This window comes from Saccostrea echinata, unplaced genomic scaffold (genome assembly GCF_033153115.1).
Source record: "Saccostrea echinata isolate AGI-Se365-2 ecotype Australia unplaced genomic scaffold, CSIRO_AGI_Sech_v1 ptg000008l, whole genome shotgun sequence".
Classification (NCBI taxonomy): Eukaryota; Metazoa; Mollusca; class Bivalvia; order Ostreida; family Ostreidae; genus Saccostrea; species Saccostrea echinata.
The window spans coordinates 5,442,888-5,466,416 of record NW_026889757.1 but is presented as its reverse complement, the minus strand read 5'-3'; the positions used below and the strand labels follow the sequence as shown (position 1 = coordinate 5,466,416).

General features: G+C 35.1%; 1 protein-coding gene across 1 annotated transcript; it reads right to left on the bottom strand.

The window, feature by feature from the left end:
• Positions 1 to 636: 636 nt before the first annotated feature.
• Positions 637 to 22,977, bottom strand: LOC133181308 (zinc finger protein 717-like). Its single transcript, XM_061315832.1, has 7 exons — positions 22,831 to 22,977; positions 22,102 to 22,239; positions 17,539 to 18,099; positions 16,492 to 16,720; positions 2,194 to 2,403; positions 1,868 to 2,034; positions 637 to 820 (listed from the first exon to the last, which is right to left on the bottom strand). Exons 1-7 carry the CDS (start codon positions 22,943 to 22,945, stop codon positions 651 to 653), a joined length of 1,590 nt encoding a protein of 529 aa, XP_061171816.1. The 5' UTR covers positions 22,946 to 22,977; the 3' UTR covers positions 637 to 650.
• Between the last annotated feature and the right edge of the window lie 552 nt (positions 22,978 to 23,529).

Here is a 23,529-nt window from a genome sequence, read left to right as displayed (position 1 = left end):
GGAGACTTGGACCTTTGAAAGATCCTTAGAGATCATGGCAATAACTCGGCAAACCGTTGAAAGATTTGGTTAATTTTACAACGCTTAGCAACTTTTCAACGGTCGCCACCTCTGGTTAAGGGCGTTAAAGATAATTAAGCTCATAAAGAACACCGATAAAGCACAGAAAAATCTCCAAATGGTCCCTCAGTAGTTAAAAAAATGTTTTGAACGCCTAAGGATCTCTCACTGATCTCTTTCGGTGATCTCTCTAGGTCGACTTTTATCTCTCGTAATCTCCGTACATCTCTCAATGGTCTCGATCGGTCGCAAATAAATCGCTCAGCAAACTCTCGGAGGTCGTCACGGAAAATAAATGAAACATCAGTCTCTGGAGGATCCTTCAGTGTGCATTCCTTGAACGCCTAGGTTAAAATCGCCATGAAATGTGGCAATTTTCTGAATTTTTCATCGCACAACAAGCGCTTTCTGATCTCCCTACAACATTAATAGGGACAGGCTTTCAAAGATTGCTCAGAGATCGGACAAATTTTGCATCGCCCAAAAGTCTCTAGAATCTCTATCCTTAAGAATTAACCTGTCAGTTGGATTGGGTAGTCAGAGAGACGGACGAAAGACTAACAAATCTATACTTAGTCTATTTATTTCTTTTATTTTTTGCCCACTGGCTCTTGGTGAATAGTATTTCTATGATCTGGAACAAACAACATGGCGGCTGAATTCATGCAGTACCGGAGGCCAGTAGGAGCAGGTCCATCATTGAACACGTGACCGATGTGTGACCCACATCGTTCACATGTGACTTCTAATCTGTGCATACCTACAAGAAACAAAAGATGTAATAGAAAATCTCGAATGTGTTGCATATGAAAAGGCCTACTGTATAGTCAACTGTTATTATTTTATATACAGGTTGAGAAAGTTAGTGTTTAGCGAATTTCTTAGAAGTTTCGAACCGTCACAGTAGCTCAGTCGGTAGAGCGCTCGCTCCGTGATCGGAAGGTCGTGTGTTCGAATAGGGGCCGCGACTGCCCTCCTAAGTCGATAAAAAAGGTAGCAATGAAATATGAAGATAACGAACAGTATTCAATCAATCTTGAAAGTCCAATTAAACGATACAAATATGGAGCAGAGCAAACGGACTTCAAAATTTAGAGGTGGGGTCAGGTGCCATGGAGGAGTGAGCATCCCCTGCCAACCGGTTACACCCGCCGTGTGCCCTCTGCCACGATCGAAAAAAAAACGAAAAATCCGTTGACAGTTCAGTGTATAAATAATGGCCTAAAAATTAGTATGAAAAACATCAGTCAATATTTGAACTCAATGATAGGTTGTATGTGCTGACATGGTCATTGTATCGACCGTAAAACTTCCGAAATAATGGCTTCAAACGAGACTGTTGATATCCTTGTTTCATCAACTTGTTTGTGAAAAGCTTGCCTCGTTTTAGAAATTTTTCATACGTACAGCATGCTCTTACGTGTCGAATCAACTGAGAGACATCAACCCCATATGCATGTGATAAGGGTATATTGCTACATAAGCAACTGTTCCTTCGCCAAGCTCTCGGCACTTTGAAGTGAAAGTTGCGTGTCCTTCGGTTGAGACCTTAAAGACCGAGGCCCCGTGTCACGGTAGGCCATGGCACGATATAAAACCCTCACTGTTCAATGGCCCTAAGTGCCGAGTAAAGGTCTAAATTTGAAGTATATGGTGACGTCTCTATATGAGTAAAAAAAAAACTCTCGAACGGGACGTAAAATAACATGCAATCAATCAATCAGAAGATTTGATTGGGCAAAATTTTGGGAATAAAGTATTCTTAAAACACAATAAAATGGATTAAGTACATTAAATGTAACCATACCATAAGAATTGTCTTCTACAATTCCCATCTGCGTTCCAATTTTGTCGTAAAAAGATGGCCATCCTGTGCCAGAGTTGTACTTGTGTTTTGATGAGTACAGAGTGTTATTGCAGACGATACAATGGTAAATGCCATGTTTGTGATTGTCGTAACCAGGGGAAAAGCGTCTGTACACATGTAGGATAAAAATGCAGTCAATTAAAAGTGAGAAAAGTTATACACACACATTGAAATGTTATTGAACATTTTGCATTTTTTATTTTTGATATGTTTATTATTATTATTTTTTTAAATAATAAATTAATATAATTATTTGTGATTTTAACCTCTCTGTTCCTTTTTCTCGAGTCACGTGATATTGGATGGGTGTAAGGCGTTCGCGCAAACTCTGTTCAGAATACGCCAGTGGACAAGTATTGGTGTCTCGGCAGGATTGCTTAAGGACTGTAAGTGCCGAATAGGGGTCAGAGGGAACAGTCGCTCCCATGGCGACCACCAGCAATGCAAAAAGCACCAGGGTGTTGATCATTTTGAAACTGAAAGCATGCAAAAACAAGAAAATGGATTTCAGCAAATGGAATACAGCATAGAGAATAAATCTAGTTAATTCTACTGAGAGAAAATAGTATAGCACTACGAAGACAAACTCACTATATAGATACATGTACATGTATACTCTTAGTTCAAATTATGAGCATGGCAAAGGAGTAATTGGAATTGTATTCTTCCCAGAAGTAAATTTATTTTAAATCATTCATTTAAATTGTGATGAGCTACATGTATCGATATTCATGATACAAGTAGTACAGTACTATAATCAAGCCTCACTTAAAAGAAATATGCCCCTCCCTGGGGCCTCGGCCCGATTCCTATAGAGAACATGAAAAACGTAACTTAGATACTTTGCTAGAAGGCTTATTATTCCATGGGACATGGAAATCACAATGTCTTCATATGAACTTAGTCCTGTCTTGGAACTTATAATTAAAAGCCTCGTTATACTGTCATGGTTGCTGATAAACTTAATATTGGTAGAGGACTTCTTGCTGACTATAATCATGTTAACAGTTTGTCTCTACATATAGATATGCATCTCTAATTGCATGGGGATAGGGGTCTTGGAATTCAAAGATCTGGTGTTTTTACTCCTAACTATGCTATATACCAATATTGCTGTGAAGTGTTTCGGTATGTACAGAAAAGAAGCTAAATTTGCCCTGAGGTATTCATTTAACACAAAAATCTATAACCGCTTCAGAAGCGCTTTTGGTTAGAATATGAAATACCGAAAAAAAATTATCCGAACAAACTTATCCATTACATCTTGATTTCCAGTTCAGATTTTACGTTATTTCACAAACATTGACACTTTGATAAAACATACAAGTAATGCTTCCCATTCTTTGGAGCAACAAGTAGGGCATAATTATGTCCTGTAACTTATTTCAATTTACTTGGAATGTATCTATAACGAAAATAATAAGATGTACTTTGTAATTAGAGTCTTCAGCATTATCATTTAGCAAAACTGTTAAACAAAGCTCCGTTAATCACCAATGAATAAGTGCCTCCAAAAATTTCTGCATATTACCATTTATGTTACTTATGAAATTGTTTGTGAATAAAAGAATTCCAAACCCATTAGCATGTTGAAATGTATCCATTTTCTAATGCATACAAGTAGGACAAGACCAGATATATCAGTGGAATTTCCTTTAATATAAAAAAATAGATAGAGATATATGAGAACCTTGTCATATGCATAGGCAAATTTTATAATTCTTTTTATGATGCTTTTTGCTAAAACTTTAGTTTCGTTTTAAATATTTTCACCCACTGTTGTCCAAAATTTCTTTTTTTTTCTTTGAGTGTTCAAAATGAATGCTATAATTACAAAAAAATATAATATGATAAAAGTCTGCAATACTCGACATATTTTCAACAACCATATATTAAGATATGTTTTGTATTCATTCTTTTTTATAATACTAAAAATTTTGAAAAGCTATGCTATTTTTTCTTCAAAGTATATATATCTTAAATATATTGTTTCTTGGTTTTTAAGATTTGTTATTGTAAATTTACATAACCTTCACTCTTCGCGAACGATGGTGAATTACGCAAACGATCAGAAAAACACGTGTTAAGACACTTACCTTGTCTAGCTGTTATCTCTACACTGTTTACTATTATCAGGGCTTTGTCCGGATTTATATCGAATATTTCTCCCATAGTTCGCAGCGGTCATGTTCGTCCATAAAATCTGTCAGGATTGATAAATCATTGTCTTTTTTATTTTTAATATTTTTAAAACTTGTTTTCGATTTTGCATTGATTATTCAATTAAAATTATAATACAGAATTTGTTTTAAATTTAAGGCTTTTATATTTTAAATTAAAAATTATGCACAATTTGCAATCCCCACTTATGCATGTCTACAGACAATTCACTTGAAAGATAAGAGCAGAATAAAGAATTGTTTATGAATATATATCCCTCTGATAAAGTATTTGAACTAACTTTTTCAATTAGGGATGTCTAATGATCCTTTGGTTTGCAAAAGTGCCATCCAATAATATACAGAAAAAGCATTGGTAACTGTCAGCTGATTTTACATCTTTGGAAATGCATAGAATTGAAAAAGAATAATAAAAATAAATAAATTAATTAATAAATTTAAGGAAAAAAAAACTCTGAAAATAAGTATAAACATTATGTAAAATTATATACAAATAAATACGAGGGGTGATCAAAAAGTTCACGAACTAATCAAATAACTGCCATAAAAAATAAAATTAGATTTTGGTGTTTATTATTTTTTAAGTAGTCTTCTCCGATTTTAAAGACATCTGCCACCGTTCTGCCCATGCGTGATTCACGTGATCCAGGCGATCACGTGACATGACACGTAGCGTTCTGTTCATATAGGCTAAAAGTTTTTTTCCGAGTCTTATATTTCTTACCATGCAAGTTATTTTTTAGTACAAGATTAGTCCATTTGTCGTAAATGGCCAAAGCTCGGCAATAGGATAGGTGGATAAGGTTATCTTTTCCCAGAATGAGCATTGCGACCATCACAACCCGACTTCTCTGTCTTGGATGCGTCGTTTTTCCATTGTGGATAAAGTATGGTAGCCTTCTTTTTAACATATCTGATATGTTTAAAGTCTAAATTAAACGGTATTTTATGGATTTAATAATTATAATATTCTTTAGATACTCAACTATATTTCTAACTCCAACTTGGCGATCTTTCATAACAAATTGCTCAACTAAGGACACATCTCTTCCCAAGCTTACTTTCACTGGGCATTAGAACAAACATCATTTTTAACCATCTCCCTTCCTTCATTAAAACGATCAATCCAATTTATGAACTTCTGGCAAGTCTTTTTCTTCATAAACATTGTACAGATTATTAAATGCTACTGCAAAGGAATTTCCAAGATATACGTTAAACTAAACAACCTTTCAATGCTCAAGTACGACTAAGTCAGCCATCTTTTGTGAAACGTCATCTCCATATTGACGTCATTTTCACATTGTGACGTCATAAACAACACATAACATAACATAAAACATTACATAACATCTGCTATTTATAGAACATGTTTATGAATATATGTGCGCCAAAGAGGTAGGTTCACTTTGTGCATAAAATGGCCCTGTAGATAAACCAATTTATCCACTAACACAATATGTCACTTTATCAACATCAATATAAAGTAGAGACTTGGCGCTTTCAATTTGTATATAAAAGTTTCCTCTAAAGAGTCCAGGTACTGGAAAACAGGTTGTGTGAAATTGCAATGTTCTTGAATTTTGCAGAAAACAGGTGAATTTGAGAACCTTCAACAAAGAATTAAAATATGAGCACACCCCTCGATCCAAAAATTAAAGTATGTTTTATATTCTTAGTGAGCAGTTCTTTCATAATATATTTGCACATTTTGGATCGGAGGTTGTGCTGTATATGAAATATTGAAAAATATCATCATATTTTGGCCATTTCTGAAGAAATATACGGGATATGTGAATAATGACGCAATTCATGGCGTCATAATGCATTGACTAGCAAGAAAATTACGTCATTTTTAGTAGGAATTCAGTCACCAAGTATTCAAGTAATATTTATTGCCTTGTCAACTAAAACTATGCAATTTTGATTTTTCAGAAATTTACAGGGCCAAAAAAGGCCCTAAGTGGCCCTTGCTCTTTCATTCTGATCTGAATAGCGGCTTTGTAAATATAGAGATAGTTGGCGAACTTTTTGATCACCCCACGTATTTATTTTTTTAATTTCACTTAGAGATAAATATATGTAAATATCTAGGGATATGATATGTATGCTAGACGTTGTGTGATGCGTCTGCTAGACGTTGTGTGATGCATCTAGTGTGTTGGCGTTGGTGTCTGTGTGCTTGTCACCTCTCGCTTTCAGTCCTCACCGCTGGCTGGCAGCAATGCGAAAAGGGAAGCAAATTGTAAGTCTTCCCCTTTCAGTACATAGCCTCTCCACAACAAGTCCTATGCGATGCCTCCACGTGGAAGCAGACGGACAACTGGGTACCTTTCGGCCCCAGGCTAACTTCGCAAGGACGAACGGAAAAATGAGACTCAAAAGCCTTGGCCTGCAACTCATCTAGGAGAGAAAATTCTGACCACAACCCGGATTTAGTAGAAGACCGTTATCAACTACTATATCCCCCCCCCCCTTGAATTTGGAGGTTGGACTTGAGGCAAATCACCTTCTTCCATAAGAATCAGATGATTACGAAAACCTTTACAACAATAAGTACCACGGATGGAAGGGTAGGCGCTACATGCGAGATTCCAGTTGAGGATTATCTTCATTGGGAATTCGAAAGTATGACGGCAATTAGAAAAAGCCGAAAGGACCCTAATAGTCTGAAAGGAACGCAGATGGCATCCATAACAACACCTAAAAACATCATCAAGATCGGACGTTGGAATGTAAGAACAATGTTCCAAATTGGAAAACGTTAACATCGTAAGAGAGTTTAACAGATACAAGTTGGACATAATGGGACTGAGCAAAGTAAGATGGACACGCATTGGTGAATCAAAGACACCCTAGGGGGGTGAGCATCTTGCACTCCGGAGCTGATGAACATCATAGAGGAGAAGGGCTTATACTTAGCAGGAAAAGTCGACAAAGCGTGATGGAATGGAATCCTGTTAATGATAGAATCATCAGCGCACGCTTTTTCTCCCGTTTTGCTAAGCTAACATTAATACAAATATACAGCCCAACAAACGAAGCGGATAAGGACACCTTCTACGAACAGTTACAGAAAGAGATTGCAAAATTGCCAAAACATGATATACTGATGGTAATGGGCGATGCGAATGCAAAAGTTGGAAAGTCAAGTGAAAGATGGGAAAGAGTCATGGGACAAGAGGGCACTGGGACTATGAATGAAAGCGGCATGAAGTTAGCTGAAATGTGCGCTCTAAATAATTAACTTAGTCATCTGCGGAACCCTCTTTAAGCACCTTGACATGTACAAGCTTACATGGGAATCTCCTAATGGAAGAGATAGGAACCAAATTGATCATATAATGGTGGATGGCAGATACAGGAAGTCTGTATGCGATGTAAGGGTTATGCGTGGTGCAGATGCCAATTCAGATCACCATCTGGCTAAAGTGAAGTTGAAGCTCTGCAGAAACTCAAAACCAAAAGAATGCAACAGGAAGGTGTATGATGTCAGTAAGCTGAAAGATCCGAGAATATGCAAAGGATTCCAGCTTGAAATAAGGAATAGGTTCAGCAGTTGTCTGAGGAGGAAAACACAGTCAACGAAAAATGGACCCTTGTGAAAGAGGTATATAATGAAACAGCAGAAAAGATCTTGGGCCAGAAGAAAAGGAAACACTGCTTACTGCAGAAACATACAGAATCATAGATGAAAGAAGGAAACTAAAAGAAGAAATAGATAAATTCGGAGAATATTGGACAAAAGACAAAGATGTTATAAGAAGAGCAAGAGCTGATAAAAGGAAAAATCTGGAGGATACAGCACACAAAGCAGAGAACACATCAAACACAAACCGCCTGAGTGAAGTTTACCAACTGACAAAGCAGCTTTGTGGGGGAAAAAGAAACAGAACAAGTGGCATAGGGTCCAAAAATGGTGAGCTAACCATCGAGAACGGAAAAATATTGGAAAGATGGAAAGAGCATTTTGAAGAGGTCCTTAATGTTCCAACAGAAGCAACAGAATTACCCGAGGGATTCATCATCCAAGAGAACATAATTGCTGAAATTGACACAACACCAATAATAGAGGAGGAGGTTAAAAAGGCGATCCAAAAAATGAAGAATGGAAAGAGCCCTGGCATAGATAACATCAATGCAGAACTACAAAAGGAGAGCATATCATATACAACATCAGAGTTAGCAGATTTATTGAACAGAATCATCAGTGAGCAGGAAATACCAACAGACTGGAAGAGATCGCTCACTGTCAAAATACCTAAGAAAGGAGATCTGACAATATGTGACAACTATAGAGCAGGGCTCTAATTGGCGACTAATTTAGTTGCCATGGCGCCTAAAAGTTTTGATTGGCGCCTAAAAATCTTCCATAAGTCGCCAAATTGGCGACCATTTAAATTGACTTGCTGATCCTCGAATTCCGGAAATTTTCACATTTTTAACAATTTTTCTGAAATAGGGAAAGGAATTTTAAAAGAAGAGGAAATTATTTTTAGCAATGGACATGTCATGTTTTCTTAGGCACGTCATGGGTCCATATATTCCATTAACTTTTAAAGTTGGCAACTTAGAAAAATTGCCTGGCGACTAAAAATTTGCATTGACGACTAAATTTTTTTGATAAGGCGCCAGCTGGCGCTTAAATTTTAGAGGCCACTTAGAGGCCTGTTGAGGAATATCACTACTATCAGTGCCATCTAAAGTGTTCTGCAGAATAGTGATTGACAGAATTAGAGATGGAATAGAAGACAGCCTAAGACCAGAGCAAGCTGCATATCGAAAAGGAATAGGAGCAATGAAACAGATTTACATACTAAGAAATATATTAGAACAATCTATATAGTAGCAAGCACCACTGTACATAAACTTCATATAGACTTTAAAAGAGCCTTTGACAGCATAATAAGAAACTGTGGGACACACTAAGGCAGTATGGGATTCCTGAAATACAGTATTGTGCCATTAGTGATCGTCCAAATTCAAAATGGCCGCCGCTATTGCGCAACTCGACTGGTTAGGAAAACTTGAAATAAAAAAATAAATAATTCATTTTCTTACCTTAGTATTTTGTTATGTAGCCTTTTGATCGTAATAGTCTTTGTATTCTTCGGGGGATCGACTTGTAAAGACTCTGAATGTAGTCAACCGGGATATTTGTCCACACTCGTCTAATGGCTGTCTCCAGTTCATTTTTGGAGGTGATAATTCTGTCGCCATTTTTCAGTTCTCTTTTGATTCTGAGCCATACGTTCTCTATAATGTTTAAATCGGGACTCTGAGCTGGCCAAAACATAGAGTGAATATTATTTTGTACCTTGAATTCTTGCACTAAACGGGCTCTATGTATGGGTGCATTATCGTCTTGGAAGATGCAATTATTCTGAGGAAAATGACGCACAATAACCGGCCACAAGTGTTCATCAATGATATCAATATATTTTTGGGCATTTATATTGCCATCTACGACAGTTAGTGTGCCTACACCATTAAAGGTTACACATCCCCATACCATCAAACTGAACTTAGGCGTTGGAGGCTGCGATAAACAACAGGGTAGCCAGTCCTCGCCGACCTTTCTCCAGATAAATACGCGACTATCAGATCCAATGTCTACTTTACATTCATCACTGAATATTACTCTCTGCCAGTAATTGTCGACAGTTTTGTAACGGTTGCCTCTGCACCAAGAAAGCCGAGCTTTACGATTGACTTCACGAATTCTGATTCGTTTTCTTACTATTCTCCTAAAATATCCCTGCTTATATAAAGTTCTCTGCACAGTTCGTTTTGAAACAGTAGAAGCTCTATGTTGGTTAAATATGGCAGTGATATCGGACAAACTTCGTTTTCTGTTTTCTTTTACTGACCGCAAAAGCTGTCGTGCATCTCTGTCATCCAGTTTTGCTTGTCTCCCTTTTCTTGGTATATTTTCTATATAACCTCGCTTCCGAAAACGATCTATCACCGATGTTATTGTTGTTCGGGGTATTCCCAATCTACGAGATATTTCTTGCTGTTTCAGTCCCGTTTGATACAAAGAAACAACCACTTCTTTGACATCTTTACTTAACTCTTTCCGAGCAGAAGCCATATTGTTTACATTGACAATATACCCAGCAGACGAGAATTTGTGACGTGTAAATTTGTCACGTGATAGTCATGAGGACATTCTTAAAATAGCGTCATTTTCACCGACAACAGTACCTTTGTTTATTTATAGTATGCAGATAAAGTTGTGCTAAAACATAAAAAATACGCAATGCACGCGACTTTGGACGATCACTAATGGCACAATACTGTATATGTGGACATAATCAGGAAATTATATGACAGCTCTCACATGGGCCCCTGAGGGAAAGAGAAGAAGAGGACGGCCAAAGAACATTTGGTGACGCTCTGTTGAGAGAGAAAGAGAACTGGGTTGGAGCAGGTGGAAGGAGGGCCAGGTTGTTGCCAGCGACCGCCGTAAGAGGCGTTCTTTGTTGAACGACCTCATGCGTCCTCCGGGGCACGGCGAGGATAAGAAAGTAAGTGATATGATATAGGGCTAGTGTTGCATTTATTTTATTCATTATACTTGTATATTTATATTTTAATTGCAGCTTGTTTCTTAAAATAAGCTTGTAAATGTAATCTCAAAAGTAACATTGTATTTTCATAAAAATGATATCAATGATTGTCTAATTCATGTAAAGAAATAAGCAGTCAATGTACACGAACAAATATAAACTCGATACAATTGAGGCCTTAAACAATCCTTCTGCGTCTGACTCATCAACAGGAATAAAACTAAAACTGTGCATGCCTTAGTATGATAATTTATTTCGAACCTTTGCTTCGTCAGGGGGAAAAACCTTAAAATCATTATTCAAAGCAGTCCACATTTTGTATGTAATGGCCAGCAATATGAAAGATTTTTAGACATTTTTCCAATAATAAACAATGTCGAACTAAACAGTATTTTGTCATCCAACGTCATAAACACTGTTGAGGATAGTGTGTTGTGCATGAGTGCCTAGAGTTTTGTATTCTTAGACTGCATTTTTTTTAATATAGGGTATTTCAGCAAACACGTCCCGACTAAATGTTAGGAAATTTTGCAAAAATGTAAGAACACAACCGTACAATTTTTTCAGTATGAAATTTTAAGCAAAGCTAGATTATTAAAATTTTTATTTTTAAGATATGCTTTTTTAAAACATTGACATATAAAGGTACCTTCTATCATCCATTTAAAAAAAAAACTCAGTACCTGACGTTTTACGGTGTAATCAAAACTTTTTTTTAAAAATCTTACGTAATTTTGTATACTGTGTTTATATCATAATATATATATTGCCCCAAAAAAAAATACTGTAATACATGTATACAGTTGTTGTTTTGTAAATATTTTATCACTGGGCGAAAAAATATAGACAAGCAAATTAAGTACATATTTGGTGAAACACCCTGTATTTAGAGATATATGATTTTGATATTTAATAATTTGTAACTTTTTTTCTTGTCTATCGGTACTATGACAGAGGGAAAACACATCTGTTATCGTCTCAAAAGTAGCCCCTGCATCACAAATAGAAGGCGCAAAATAGTTCCATAAACAGTAAATTGATATTTTAGTGTATTTTTTCAAGATGAAGGAAACTATAAAGTTGATGCAGAAAGCATAAAACATAATTATCTTTATATTTATCATGAAAATAAAATCTAAATTAAAACTATACTTTTCACACTTTTTACAGGACTTTTGCTATTTAGACGATAAAAGAGGTGCAAGTAAAGTTTGCATAGCGCGCGCTCTAGTGGGAGATTGTCTTTTTAAACTCTTAATTCAGGAAATAATGCCCTTGGGAATACTACTCGTATGTTACATTAGATTATGAAAAAATATATCCCTTGAAGTCTATTTATTGAATAGAATCGTCATTAAACATTTTCAGTTCAAAATAATGTTGAAAACTTATGTTTTTAATGAAAATACGTAAAAGATATTTATACATCTATCGATCGAGTAAAAGAGAGTGAAAAAGCGAGACATGTGTATGATAATTCTTCAACGTTATAATCATTGCCATGTTAGGTGATTCAGTTTTAACATAAAATTTCAACAAGATGTGTTTGTGAAACACTGATGCCCCTGTATGACAGCTTATGTCGAAGGTTAAAGTTTCTCAAATGCAAGTCAAAACCCAGGCCAAAAGATAAAAAATGTTGGTACCCAAAGAAAGGTCTTGTCTCGAGAAATATACATGTGAAATTTGAAAGCCCTAGCTGCAGCTGTTCAAATGTTATGGCGAAGGTTAAGTTTTTTAAAAAGTAAGTAAAACGTCAAGGTCAAAGTGGTTGGTATCCAAAGAAAGGTCTTGTTACAAGGATTGCATTTGAGATGTATGAAAGCCCTAGCGTCAACCATTCAAAAGTTATAGCCAAGGTTAAAGTTTTTCAAAAGTAGGTCAAACTCCTATGTCAAGGTCAAAGGGTCAAACTCCAAGGTCAAGGTCAAAGGGTCAAAGTTGTTGGTATCCAAAGGAAGGCCTTGTCACAGAGAATACACAAGTGAAGTTTGAAGCCCCAAGCACCAACTGTTCAAAAGTAATGGCCAAGGTTAAAGTTTTTCAAAAGTAGATCAAACTCCAAGGTCAAGGTCAAAAGGTCAAAGTTGTTGGTTTCCAAAGGAAGGCCTTGTCACAAAGAATACACATGTGAAGCTTGAAACCCCAAGCACCAACTGCTCAGAAGTTATGGCCAAGGTTAAAGTCTCATAAAATTTTGCAAAAGTGGGTCAAACTCCAAGGTCAAGGTCAAAAGGTCAAATATGATGGTACCCAAAGAAAGGTCTTGTCACTAGGAGTACACATGTGAAATACGAAAGTCATAGCTCTAACCAATCAAAAGTTATGGGCAAGGTTAAAGTTGACAACAGACAGACAGACAAACAGACAGACAGGACAAAAACAATATACCCCCGGGATCTTTCGATCCGGGGGCATAAAAATGACTATGTAACACGATTATTGATAAATCTGCCCAAGATAGAGCTGTCCTTACTTTGGGGAGGGGGTTCTTCCCGAGGGACAGAGTAATTTATATTTAGAAATACTGCATACAGAAACTTAATACTTCTTTGACCCTCAAAGAACTTGATTCAGGATCATGTTACGTCTTAATTTCTAAAGCAGACTTTATCCTTGTACTGTTTTCAAATTATAGAACTATGGACAACATAATGTTGTTCACGTCCCATCTTTTTGACCCAAGTCTTGAACAAATGACCCTTAGGCAGGGTCAAAACATAAAGCATGAACATACGTGTAAACATAAGCAGTATCTGTGTCAAAGGTTATTCGATAGCATATCTAACGTTTGTGACCTTGACCTTGTAAAATTCTCATGCTTGTGCCCCTCAAAGGTGACATTGTTTTGCATGGTAGTGCCCCCCATCCCCAGTGAAATTGCTTCCTACGGGCCTGACAAATGACGCTGGTTAAAGGTCGTGACACATTCTCTGATAGAAAGCTATTTTGAACAAGTGTGAACTTTCAATCTTTCTCAGTTGCAAATTCCTGTTTCAAACAAGAATTTTATACTTAAATTCGAGTCTATGACGTCCTAAGGTAGCTACATTGTTTGTGAATTCTATGTTTCTTAATAAAACTTTTGGAGTATAGATAGGGATTTTAAACTTCCAACCCTGTCGTATTTAACTTCTTTTTTGAATGGGTTTGTTTCGAGGTTTTGACTTATCTTCCGGTTATATGATAAGTTTGTACCAAATATGTGTTTCTAATATTTCTCAATTACTGAAATTGACAAAAAAATATACACTTTGTATTTCAAGTTGACTTTGATCAATACACTTTGTATTTCAACTTGACTTTGATCAAATAACTTGTTTCAAAGTTTTACGTCTCCCACTTAGTTATAAACAGACATCCTACCAATAAGAAGTATCAGTGCATTTACTTGACATGTTATAAGCAAGGAGATAAATACTAGAATTCAAACCCACTAGCATCGTGCTTCCACATGATAAAAGCACTCGGAGCTCCTCGCGCGGCCCGTACCTCGCACACTAGATGTTCAATCAATTTGCTTATACGATCATGTGATCAAGATCCTCAAAATTATTCCACATGCTTTCAAATAACAGAAGATTGTAATTAAAAGTAATATAATACAAGGAGGCAGTAGAAAAAGAATTTTAGGGGTCTTTAAGCAATGCGGAGGCAAAATAAGTTAAAAGGTAGTTCCGGTGAAGCCATGCATCAATACATGACATTGAATTTCTATACTAGGGGTGATCAAAAAATTCGCTAACTAATCGGATACCTTCCCTAAGAAATAAATTTAGGTTTCGGTGTTTATTCTCTACAATTTCAATGCACAACTGCCACCGTTCTGCCCATACGCGAATCATGTGATCTAGGCGGTCACGTGACATGCTCCGTAGCGTTCTGTTCACAGAAGCTAAAAGATTTTTCTGAGTCTTATATTTTCTAACATGCAAGTTATTTTTTAAAACAAGAATAATTCATTTGTCACAAATGGCCAAATATCGGCAATAGGATGGGTGGATAAGGATATCTTTTCCCAGAATGAGCATGGTGACCATCACATCCCGACTTCTCCGTCTTGGGTGCGTTGTTTTTCCATTGTGGATAAAGTATGGGCGCCTTCTTTTTATCATATCTGATATGTTTAAAGTCTAAAGTAAACGATGTTTTAGGGATTTAATAATTATGATATTCTTAAGATCTTCAACTATATTTTAATTGTAACTTGACTATCTTTCATAACAAATTGATCAACTAAGGACATATATCTTCCTAAGCTTACTTTCACTAGGCACCAAAACAAACATCATTTTAAACCATCTCCCTTCCTTCACTAAAACGATCAATCCAATTAATGATTGAACTTCTGGCAATCCATTTGTCTTCATAAACCTTGTACAAATTATTAAATCTACTGCAAAGAAATTTTTAAGATATACGTTAAACTTTACAGCCTTTCGTTGTTTTTCATGTTTTGACACAAGTTATCTACATATTGATGTCATTTTCACATTGTGACGTCACAAACGTGGAGCAAAACATTACGTAACATCTGCTTTTTATAGAACATATTTATGACTATATATGTGCCAAATTTTATTCTGATCTGAATAGTAGTTTTGTAAATATAGAGATACATGTAGATCGCGAACTTTTTGATCACCCCTCGTATCTTCCAAGGATTGTATTGAGTGTATCGGAGTTAGCCGAGAATGACCATATAAGGGTGCAATCAAAATGTTTCCTTGAAAACAGATAATCTCTAAAATCCTTTTTGTCACATCCATAATTTATAAGATTAATACGCATGCAATTTCAGATATTCGTACACATAACTACTACTATAGTATATTTGCGTCAGTCCAGTACAGGACTTTACACTGAAAAGAATTTTTTAAGTTTCCACTTCGCTAACCATGCACTCTGCATTGAAGTAAGTAATGACCTTGTTCTATTCCTTTCCGTTAAATTACATGTAATATCCCATTTTATCAATTGTTCATCAACAGAGCAAGATTGATTTAAAAGAAAAGAAGACTTCAACAAAAAAAATAAAATCTAGATTTTGACACAAGAACAAAGGGATTACACATAGCAGAATATGCCCAGACTTTACTTCTTGCATAGAATTGCACAAAAACAAACGATGTGCACACACTACAGAGACGCCGGTATCGACCAGTAACTGCTGATTTTCTTTGAGTACCCCTTACTAATTACTGATAACAACGGTGTGCCACCAATCCTTTTCTAAGCCCTCGTCAATACAGTAATTAATTGGATACGATTTCATATTGAGCAAACAAAATCAGGTAAATTCATTATTCTAGGATTTTAGATAATTACCATGCTTCGCATTTCTGTACATAAATACTCGAATAGGGATCAGAGAAGAGTTTCATTCTCAATATATTGACAAGGTGTTCCTGTGAAGGTCCAGCTGGTTCTTGCTGAGAAACTGGGTTTCAAAGAGTGGAGAATTAATTAACAGTTTCATTTGTCAAAGATTTTATTTTTTTTTTTTCAATCTCAAAATATTTCATTATAAAAAGAAAAACGAATCGCTTTCATATCCGCTGACTCACTATTTGACACATTCGATTAAATGGAAACTTTCAATTTGTTGTTAAGAAGTTATCCATTTTATAAGAAAAACTTTCTTAAGTGACTTTCTGTCAACTTTTTTTTTTCGAATTCAAGATTATAAAATATATTAATACAAAAGCACGAGTAGAGCACTTCAAAATAAAAAAATACAATAAATAACAATAAATAAATTGACTATAATACTGTAATGCTCAGTAACACAACTAAGATTGCGTCTGTTTACTTCCTGTGAACACCGTATGGGAACATCATCGAAGATATCACTCCCCTTTCCATGGTAACGGTATGCTGGGTTTCCATGTGACGCCGGAGGTCCACTTTTCTCTGAAATGCGCGCCCGCATTTTTCACAAGCAAATGGTTTGAAGCCTGTGTGTTTTCTGCTGTGTGTGATCAGATTTGAAGACTGGCTGAAAGCCTTACCGCACTGAAGACATTTGTGTGGCTTTTCTCCTGTAAAAAAATCTGATTCTGCATAAAATGTCCCCCAAAATCAAATCTTTACTGAATCTACGAATGAAGAAGATGACATTATATTTGACAAAAAAAAACATTTAAATCCAGTTTTAAAACCCTTAATAATGTATTGAATAAGTTATTGTTCTTTAACATTTTAAAGAAGCGTGTGATAGTGTGATATCAGCAGAGATATTAATCTATGAAACTGTTAAGAAAGCGATTTGTTCTTAAAATAACAGAATTATTGTCAAAAATCTTATTGACAAGATAATCATTATTAATTTACTTTGCATTCTTGAAAACAAATCTCTGGAGATATTATACATCATCAGTCATTAATTTCAATTAAGAGAGGTGACATTTTGCCTAAGCGGTCCCTTGAGGCCGCTTTGGCGATTTAGAACAAGATGAACCATTAACAATCTGTGGTTGACATTTTAGGATTGTCAGAGTCTCTCTACTGTATTACCTCTGTTTAGAAAACATCATTCCAGATTCTGCTTAGATAAGGGACAAAATCTGGTAACGATGTCCCTTGTAACATATCACTAGAGAGGCCCAATCCGATTCATGTCGCGAACGCAAAATGATTTTAACCTTTCACATTTAGGAATAATACGGCACATGGTGCCCCTTATCAATAACAAATGAATGATTGTCTATAATAGATGGAAATGTTTTCGATTTTGTTGCAGTTCATTTTTCTAATTCTGAATTTTTTATTTTTTAGGATTGTATAATGTCATAAATATATCTGCAAAATGTTATCGGGAAAAAATAAATAATAAATGCAAATGCTTTTCAATAAATACCTGTATGTATGTAAGTGTGCTTTTTCATATCCGACTTCTGGTGAAATCTTTTTCCGCAGTACGGACAAGGATATGGTCTTGTGTCGCTGTGAATCAGCAGATGAGTGGACAATGTTGACGATCTCTTGAAACATTTTCCACATTGCTTGCACTCAAAGCTACGCTCTTGTGTGTGAACAACGCGATGTTGGTCTAAGCTAACGGCATGTCCAAAAGTCTTGTTACAGATTTCACATGCATACGGCCTTGAACCGCTGTGTGACCTTCGCACGTGAACTTCCAGCCCGTGCGGTGTGCTGAAGAATTTGCTGCACTTCGTGCACTCATAAGCGCCATTTGTCGTCTCCAGCAAGGAGATGTCGTCAATTTGTTCCTCCTCTTTCGTGGTTTGAGGTCCCGGTCCTTGTGTGGGATATAGATCTCCGTACTTAAAAGGATAACCCCCGAAGTAGTGGTTATAGGACAGGAGAAAGTTATGGAGGAGAAAGCGTGTGTCGATACCAAATCTGAGACTTGGGTGCACCATCGACATCATTTGTCTTGCGGCCAAAGTGTCAACAGCTGTAAAAAAAAATATTTTAGAATATTGAAGTCTGAATTTCTTTACAAACTTAAATTTTAGAAAATTGGATATTTAAGAAGATTACATAAAAATACAAATAGAATTGCTTAGAAGGTGTGTATAGAGTTAATTTTTGCTTTAGTTAATTTTTTCTAAGCGTGAGTACAACCTATATCTAATTTAAAAAAAGACCCTCGTCAAAAGTAATTATCAGTAAAGAAATTACCATTTTTGTTTCTTCAGAATCAAATATTTACATTCCACATGTATTTTGCTTATAAAATGTGAGGAAAGCTATGGCATTCAAAACACCATAACATGGAAAGGGGGTCAAAAGGTTTAAGTATGTGTTTTATTTTGACGTCACAAACGTTGAACATCGTGGAAGTGCAACGTCATGTAATAAGCGAAAATCACATTGAACAGAAGCTGTTGCAACGGCTCTTCTATAAATTGTAACTTACCCGAAGGATAAAATAAAGGGATTTTGAAATATAAATCACATTTGCAGTCAAGACAAGGAGTTGAAAATGTAAATATAAGCATTGAATCATTATTTTTTGAAAGATTTAGTCTCATAACTGCAACCGTATGTGGAAACAAATTTTCATATCGAGCGTTAGCGCGTTATCAAAATTTGTTGCACACACAATTGCAGCCAAGAGACTCTATCTTTCAAAAAATAATGATTCAATGCTTAAAAGAAGAACATTTTTAATATATTCGATCAGTGCATATTATCTATTCAAGATATATTACTAAAGTCAGGTACTCTTCACACAATTGCTCCGACGAAAATAGTTCCATTCATGATCAGTAGATACAAGATTACAACAAATGTTAAGAATAATGATGTATATTTAATACGTTAAAGAAAACAAAATTAACGTAAAAAGATTTTAAGAAAATCACCTTTTCCCCGGAAAAGCAAATAAAAAGTTTTCATATTCCTACGCTCGTTGCCTCCTCAGTCTTTTTCCCGAAAATATATAGGTCATACTTCGATTGATAATGATAAATCTTTTCACCAGTTATATTACTGTCATTATTATTGTTCGTTCATTGCCTTATAATTTCTTTTGAATGGATATGTTAATCATTAACTGTGTGTTTTTTTCTCTCTTTTAATGAATAACGGAATGGTTATTATGGTTAAACACCTGCAATCGTAACCTCTCGGCAAAGCAACGTAATGTTCTGAGCTCGTCTGAAAGGATCTTCGCACGTGTGTAGACCTAGGCTATTTGGTCTTGCAAGCACAGGTGTGTGCACCGTTTGCTAGAGACGCTTAGATCACGTAGACTGGGTATCAGTATTTGCTACGGAAATGAAGAAGTTTAGAACTATACACCAGTTTCATAAGAAGTGCAGGTTTTTTACTCAAGCCCTAAATTGGGCTAGAGGGGCTGAGTTATCTAAAAAGAGACTAGGTCATCGATCTACTCAGTTTAAAAACACGAAAATATACTAAGTTTATCTTCTAAACATCAGTATATTCAAAATCTATATTACGCAGCTCTGTTAAGGCTGCATAAAGGGGGCGGGGCCTAATTTATACGGGAAAAGTTTACTGTGACATCACACAAATATAGCAATTCCTCATTATAACAGAAAATGAAATAATCTGCGAATCTAAACTGCATAAGAGTAATGAACTACATCAAAACTTACCACTGCATTCATTTTTGTCGCTAGTTAAATCCTACACAGCAAGATATAAACTAGTCACTGATCGCTATGCACTTGTCGACATGACGTCATCATGGTAAAGTTTGACGCATTTTATGTGCAGTGAGAGGCGGATCAAGTGATTTTTTCACAGTGAAAAATGCATTTTATTATGAAACAGAATATTATTTGCAAATCTTAGGTAGACTATTAATACAAATCTGAAACCTTTGTTTAGTGCCATTATCTAAAAAATATCGAGAGAATGTATTGAATTAATTCTACCGTGTTTTTGTCTTCAGGGTGTGCATGTTTCACGCCGAGGTGCCTCATTAAATCGCCTTTTCGCAAGGGCATACACTTAATAGATCTTGACCATTTTTTGAATACACATAATTGACATATTCCTTAACTTGAAAAGTGCTGCTGCTTTCCTGAAATCGATAGCATAACTTAATAAATACATAAAATACTTGGTAAAGGTCACACATATTTCGACATTAGCAAGATAACTTGAAATTTAAACTAATAAAATGCGAATTCTATCTAAAGCAGCAGCACTTTCCATAAACTACAAGTTATATAGAAACAATCTATTACTTTAATTTTTAATTTTAACTAGGGTATGCCCTTGCGATATTGAAATGTGTTTGTGACCTACATACAGTACACATTACATGCATTTATCACGTGACTGTCAAATAACGTGACCAAACCAAATTCAGTACAGAGTGGGGTATACAATGTTATTTCAAAGAATGTTAAAGTCATAAGATAATATAGAACCTTTACAAAATTAAAATTCATTTTAAAAATGTATGTATTTATGCAAGTTTATATTGTGTTGATTTCTTCGAAGTACGCCTTAACACTGCTGCGTAAGTGTTAAATGTCGGATTCTATCCTATGACGAAGGAATATTCAGTGATGCTCCATAGCCGCAACCGATCTCGCGCTTTCCTTTGCGTTTAACAACGGCCGTTAATGCATCTCTGGACAAGTTCATTGATTACAAGTTCATTCATTCTAAAAGGTGACATGTTGACCATCTTTAACATCGGCCTATACTATGGGTGATAGTAATTTAATAGCACAAAATTAAAAAATAAATTAAAATCTATCCTTGGTAGATCTATAGTTTTGCTATTTAAAAAAAAAGGGCTATCTTTGATAATCCATAACGGCTTGAACTTGATTTGAATTTTTTTTTTACAGAAGATTATATCATTGGAAAGTTAGATGGTACACATGTAGCACAGGCCCATATATTTCGGAGCCCCCCCCCCCCCCTTCACTTTGAAAACGTTGCTACAGGCCTGTAACATGCTATTTGGTTTAAATATTCCTGAAAATGAGTGAGGTGTTAAATACATTTTTAAAATTATACGATTAATTATATTTAGTCTATGTTCTATGTGAAATTAAAACTATTTTTAGCGACTTTGTGATAGTCACTACATGCATCTACATGAACATGCAGTTTGTTTCCTAGTACATGCATATTTTATTCAACAAAAGATGTTGAAACTCAGTAGCCTAAATATTTTGTCGTTTTAGGATATTTATGGCACTTTTATTATGACTTTCTACAGCTTGAGTATCTCTGACGTTTTGTCAGTAAATACTTGTTTTTTTTATTAGAAATCATCTGAGCACAATGAAAATTCGAATAAATTAAAAGTCGAATATCTTGGATATGGGGTAACCCATATCTATTCTTGTTATAAGGAAGTCAAAATTGAGAAATGTTTAAACGCAAACTGCTAATAATGTAAGCGTCTGTTTTTCAAATTTCAGCTACGAAGTGTACTGTCCTTAACAAGAGAAAATTGTTATTTCTTACGCAAAATTTGTATATGGGAATTATTTTGTATAAGAAATATCAAAATGTTTGTTAAGGACAGTATATATACATGCGCTATAATTACTGAATAAGAAAAAAAATATGAGATTGAGTGGGCATGATTTCGATGTTTCTTAATGCCCAAGCCTCAAATACCTTATATTTTACCAAATGAATGTTGTCCGACACCTAATTCAGATCTATTTTTAAAAACAGAAAGACATTATTTTTGCTGCTGTCCATAGATTCATCGATGAAACTTACAGATTTTAATTGCCATGTTATTTCACAGAATTCCATTTATATTATTTGCATTTTTATTTATTTATTTGTTTTATTTTTTGTATGACATATTGTGATATTGAAGGAGAGGCACCCGTTAGTTGCAGGAATTTGTTTGCAATCTTTTGATTTATTCAATGAAATATGTTCAAAACAGAAAAAATGATCTTGAATTTCTGTTCAAACAAAATTTAAAACGAATACTTACTACTACTTTTCAAACTGTGATCAGTCCAGGGCCTGAACAGACCCCCGGGTTGTAAAAGGGGGTGATCAACAGGGTGATGCCCGGGTCCCGAGGAGGGATCTTCTAAAAATTCTTTTCCATTAAGTTTAGTACCTGCAACTAAAATATCAAATCTTTATCTGCATTTCAGCTGAAGGCTGTGCATTTATAAATGAATTTGCTAATGAATTAAGAGAGTGGTGTTATATTTTATAAATAGATATCATAGATCAATACCCATCAATGTGTTGTCTTAGCTTAAATAGTACATATAGATAGTTAACATGCAAAATATATTGTAAAATAAATACCTTACATATATGTATATCTATGTATCAATTTAAAGAATTATTAAGAAACTGAATTAAAATTTAAGATATTTGAAAGTCTGTAATTGTTTTAAGTTAATATGTACATGTACGATTTACATTTTTGATTTAAACTGTTGTGTGATTCTTATATATATAATCTCCCTTTTTCCCCGTATTTGCACAAATTTTCTAAATGAAATGAAAATATAAATACATTAATAATTTTGATTTTGTTAATATGTTATTTTATTTTCTAGTTTTCTAGTATATACGTAAAATTAGATATGCTGTCATTTAAACTTACTCAACGAAATATACACAATATTTTATAAATCTAATTTTAATCATGTTTAGATTGATAAATTAAAAATAAATACAATTTTTCTACAGAATTACTTACAATTCGTGGATGCTGGCATTACAAGTTGAAATGCGCTTGGGTTACCGGACTCCATAGCTTCTCCGTCGTAAAAGGCGCAAATATTTTTATGCTTGACAAGGAATGATTTGGGCATACTGCTTAAAGTTGGATAATGATATTCAAGAAAACCATGATTTCATTTTATAACAATATGCGATCGAGTTTATAATTTTAGTTCAAGAGGGTAACGCCCACAAACACAAAGCACGCGAACGCTGCAACTGGGCGCGTGTTGTGGAATTTTTCTTAACCAATCGCGTGCGACGTTAACAATGGAAGTTCAATGTATATTATTGAATGGGTAAACACATGGTAGAGAAAGTAATATTTGAGTTTAAATAAATATTTCCGAGTATGTTTTGTGATTGTGTTTGGATTTACCGAGAAAGAAGTCGGGGTGTCTGTTTGATGTGACTTTTGGTGATGTTTTGGTTAATTTACTTTTCTGTAGGTCTATTAAGCGCATTATGAGGTTCCTTATTCATGCGATGGAGACTAACTGTTACATCAAACAATGTAAGATTTTGATGAAAACCCGTTAATTTAAGGCATGTGTCGCCATTCTCACCTTCTGTGCATCTACCCGTGGTCCGCAATAGATTTGTTGATTTTTGTCTTCGAAAGTAAACATTGCACTATAAACACCTACGGAATCCCATAAAATAGATTTCATTGTGG

What these genes read in the sequence shown, in the direction of transcription:
- LOC133181308 (XM_061315832.1), bottom strand. Translation starts at nt 22,945, where the DNA reads ATGCCCAAATCATTCCTTGTCAAGCATAAAAATATTTGCGCCTTTTAC. An exon ending in TCACAGTTTGAAAAGTAGTA is followed by an intron (nt 18,100 to 22,101) that starts GTAAGTATTCGT and finishes TTTTTTTTACAG; the next exon opens with CTGTTGACACTTTGGCCGCA. An exon ending in CGAGAAAAAGGAACAGAGAG is followed by an intron (nt 2,035 to 2,193) that starts GTTAAAATCACA and finishes ACATGTGTACAG; the next exon opens with ACGCTTTTCCCCTGGTTACG.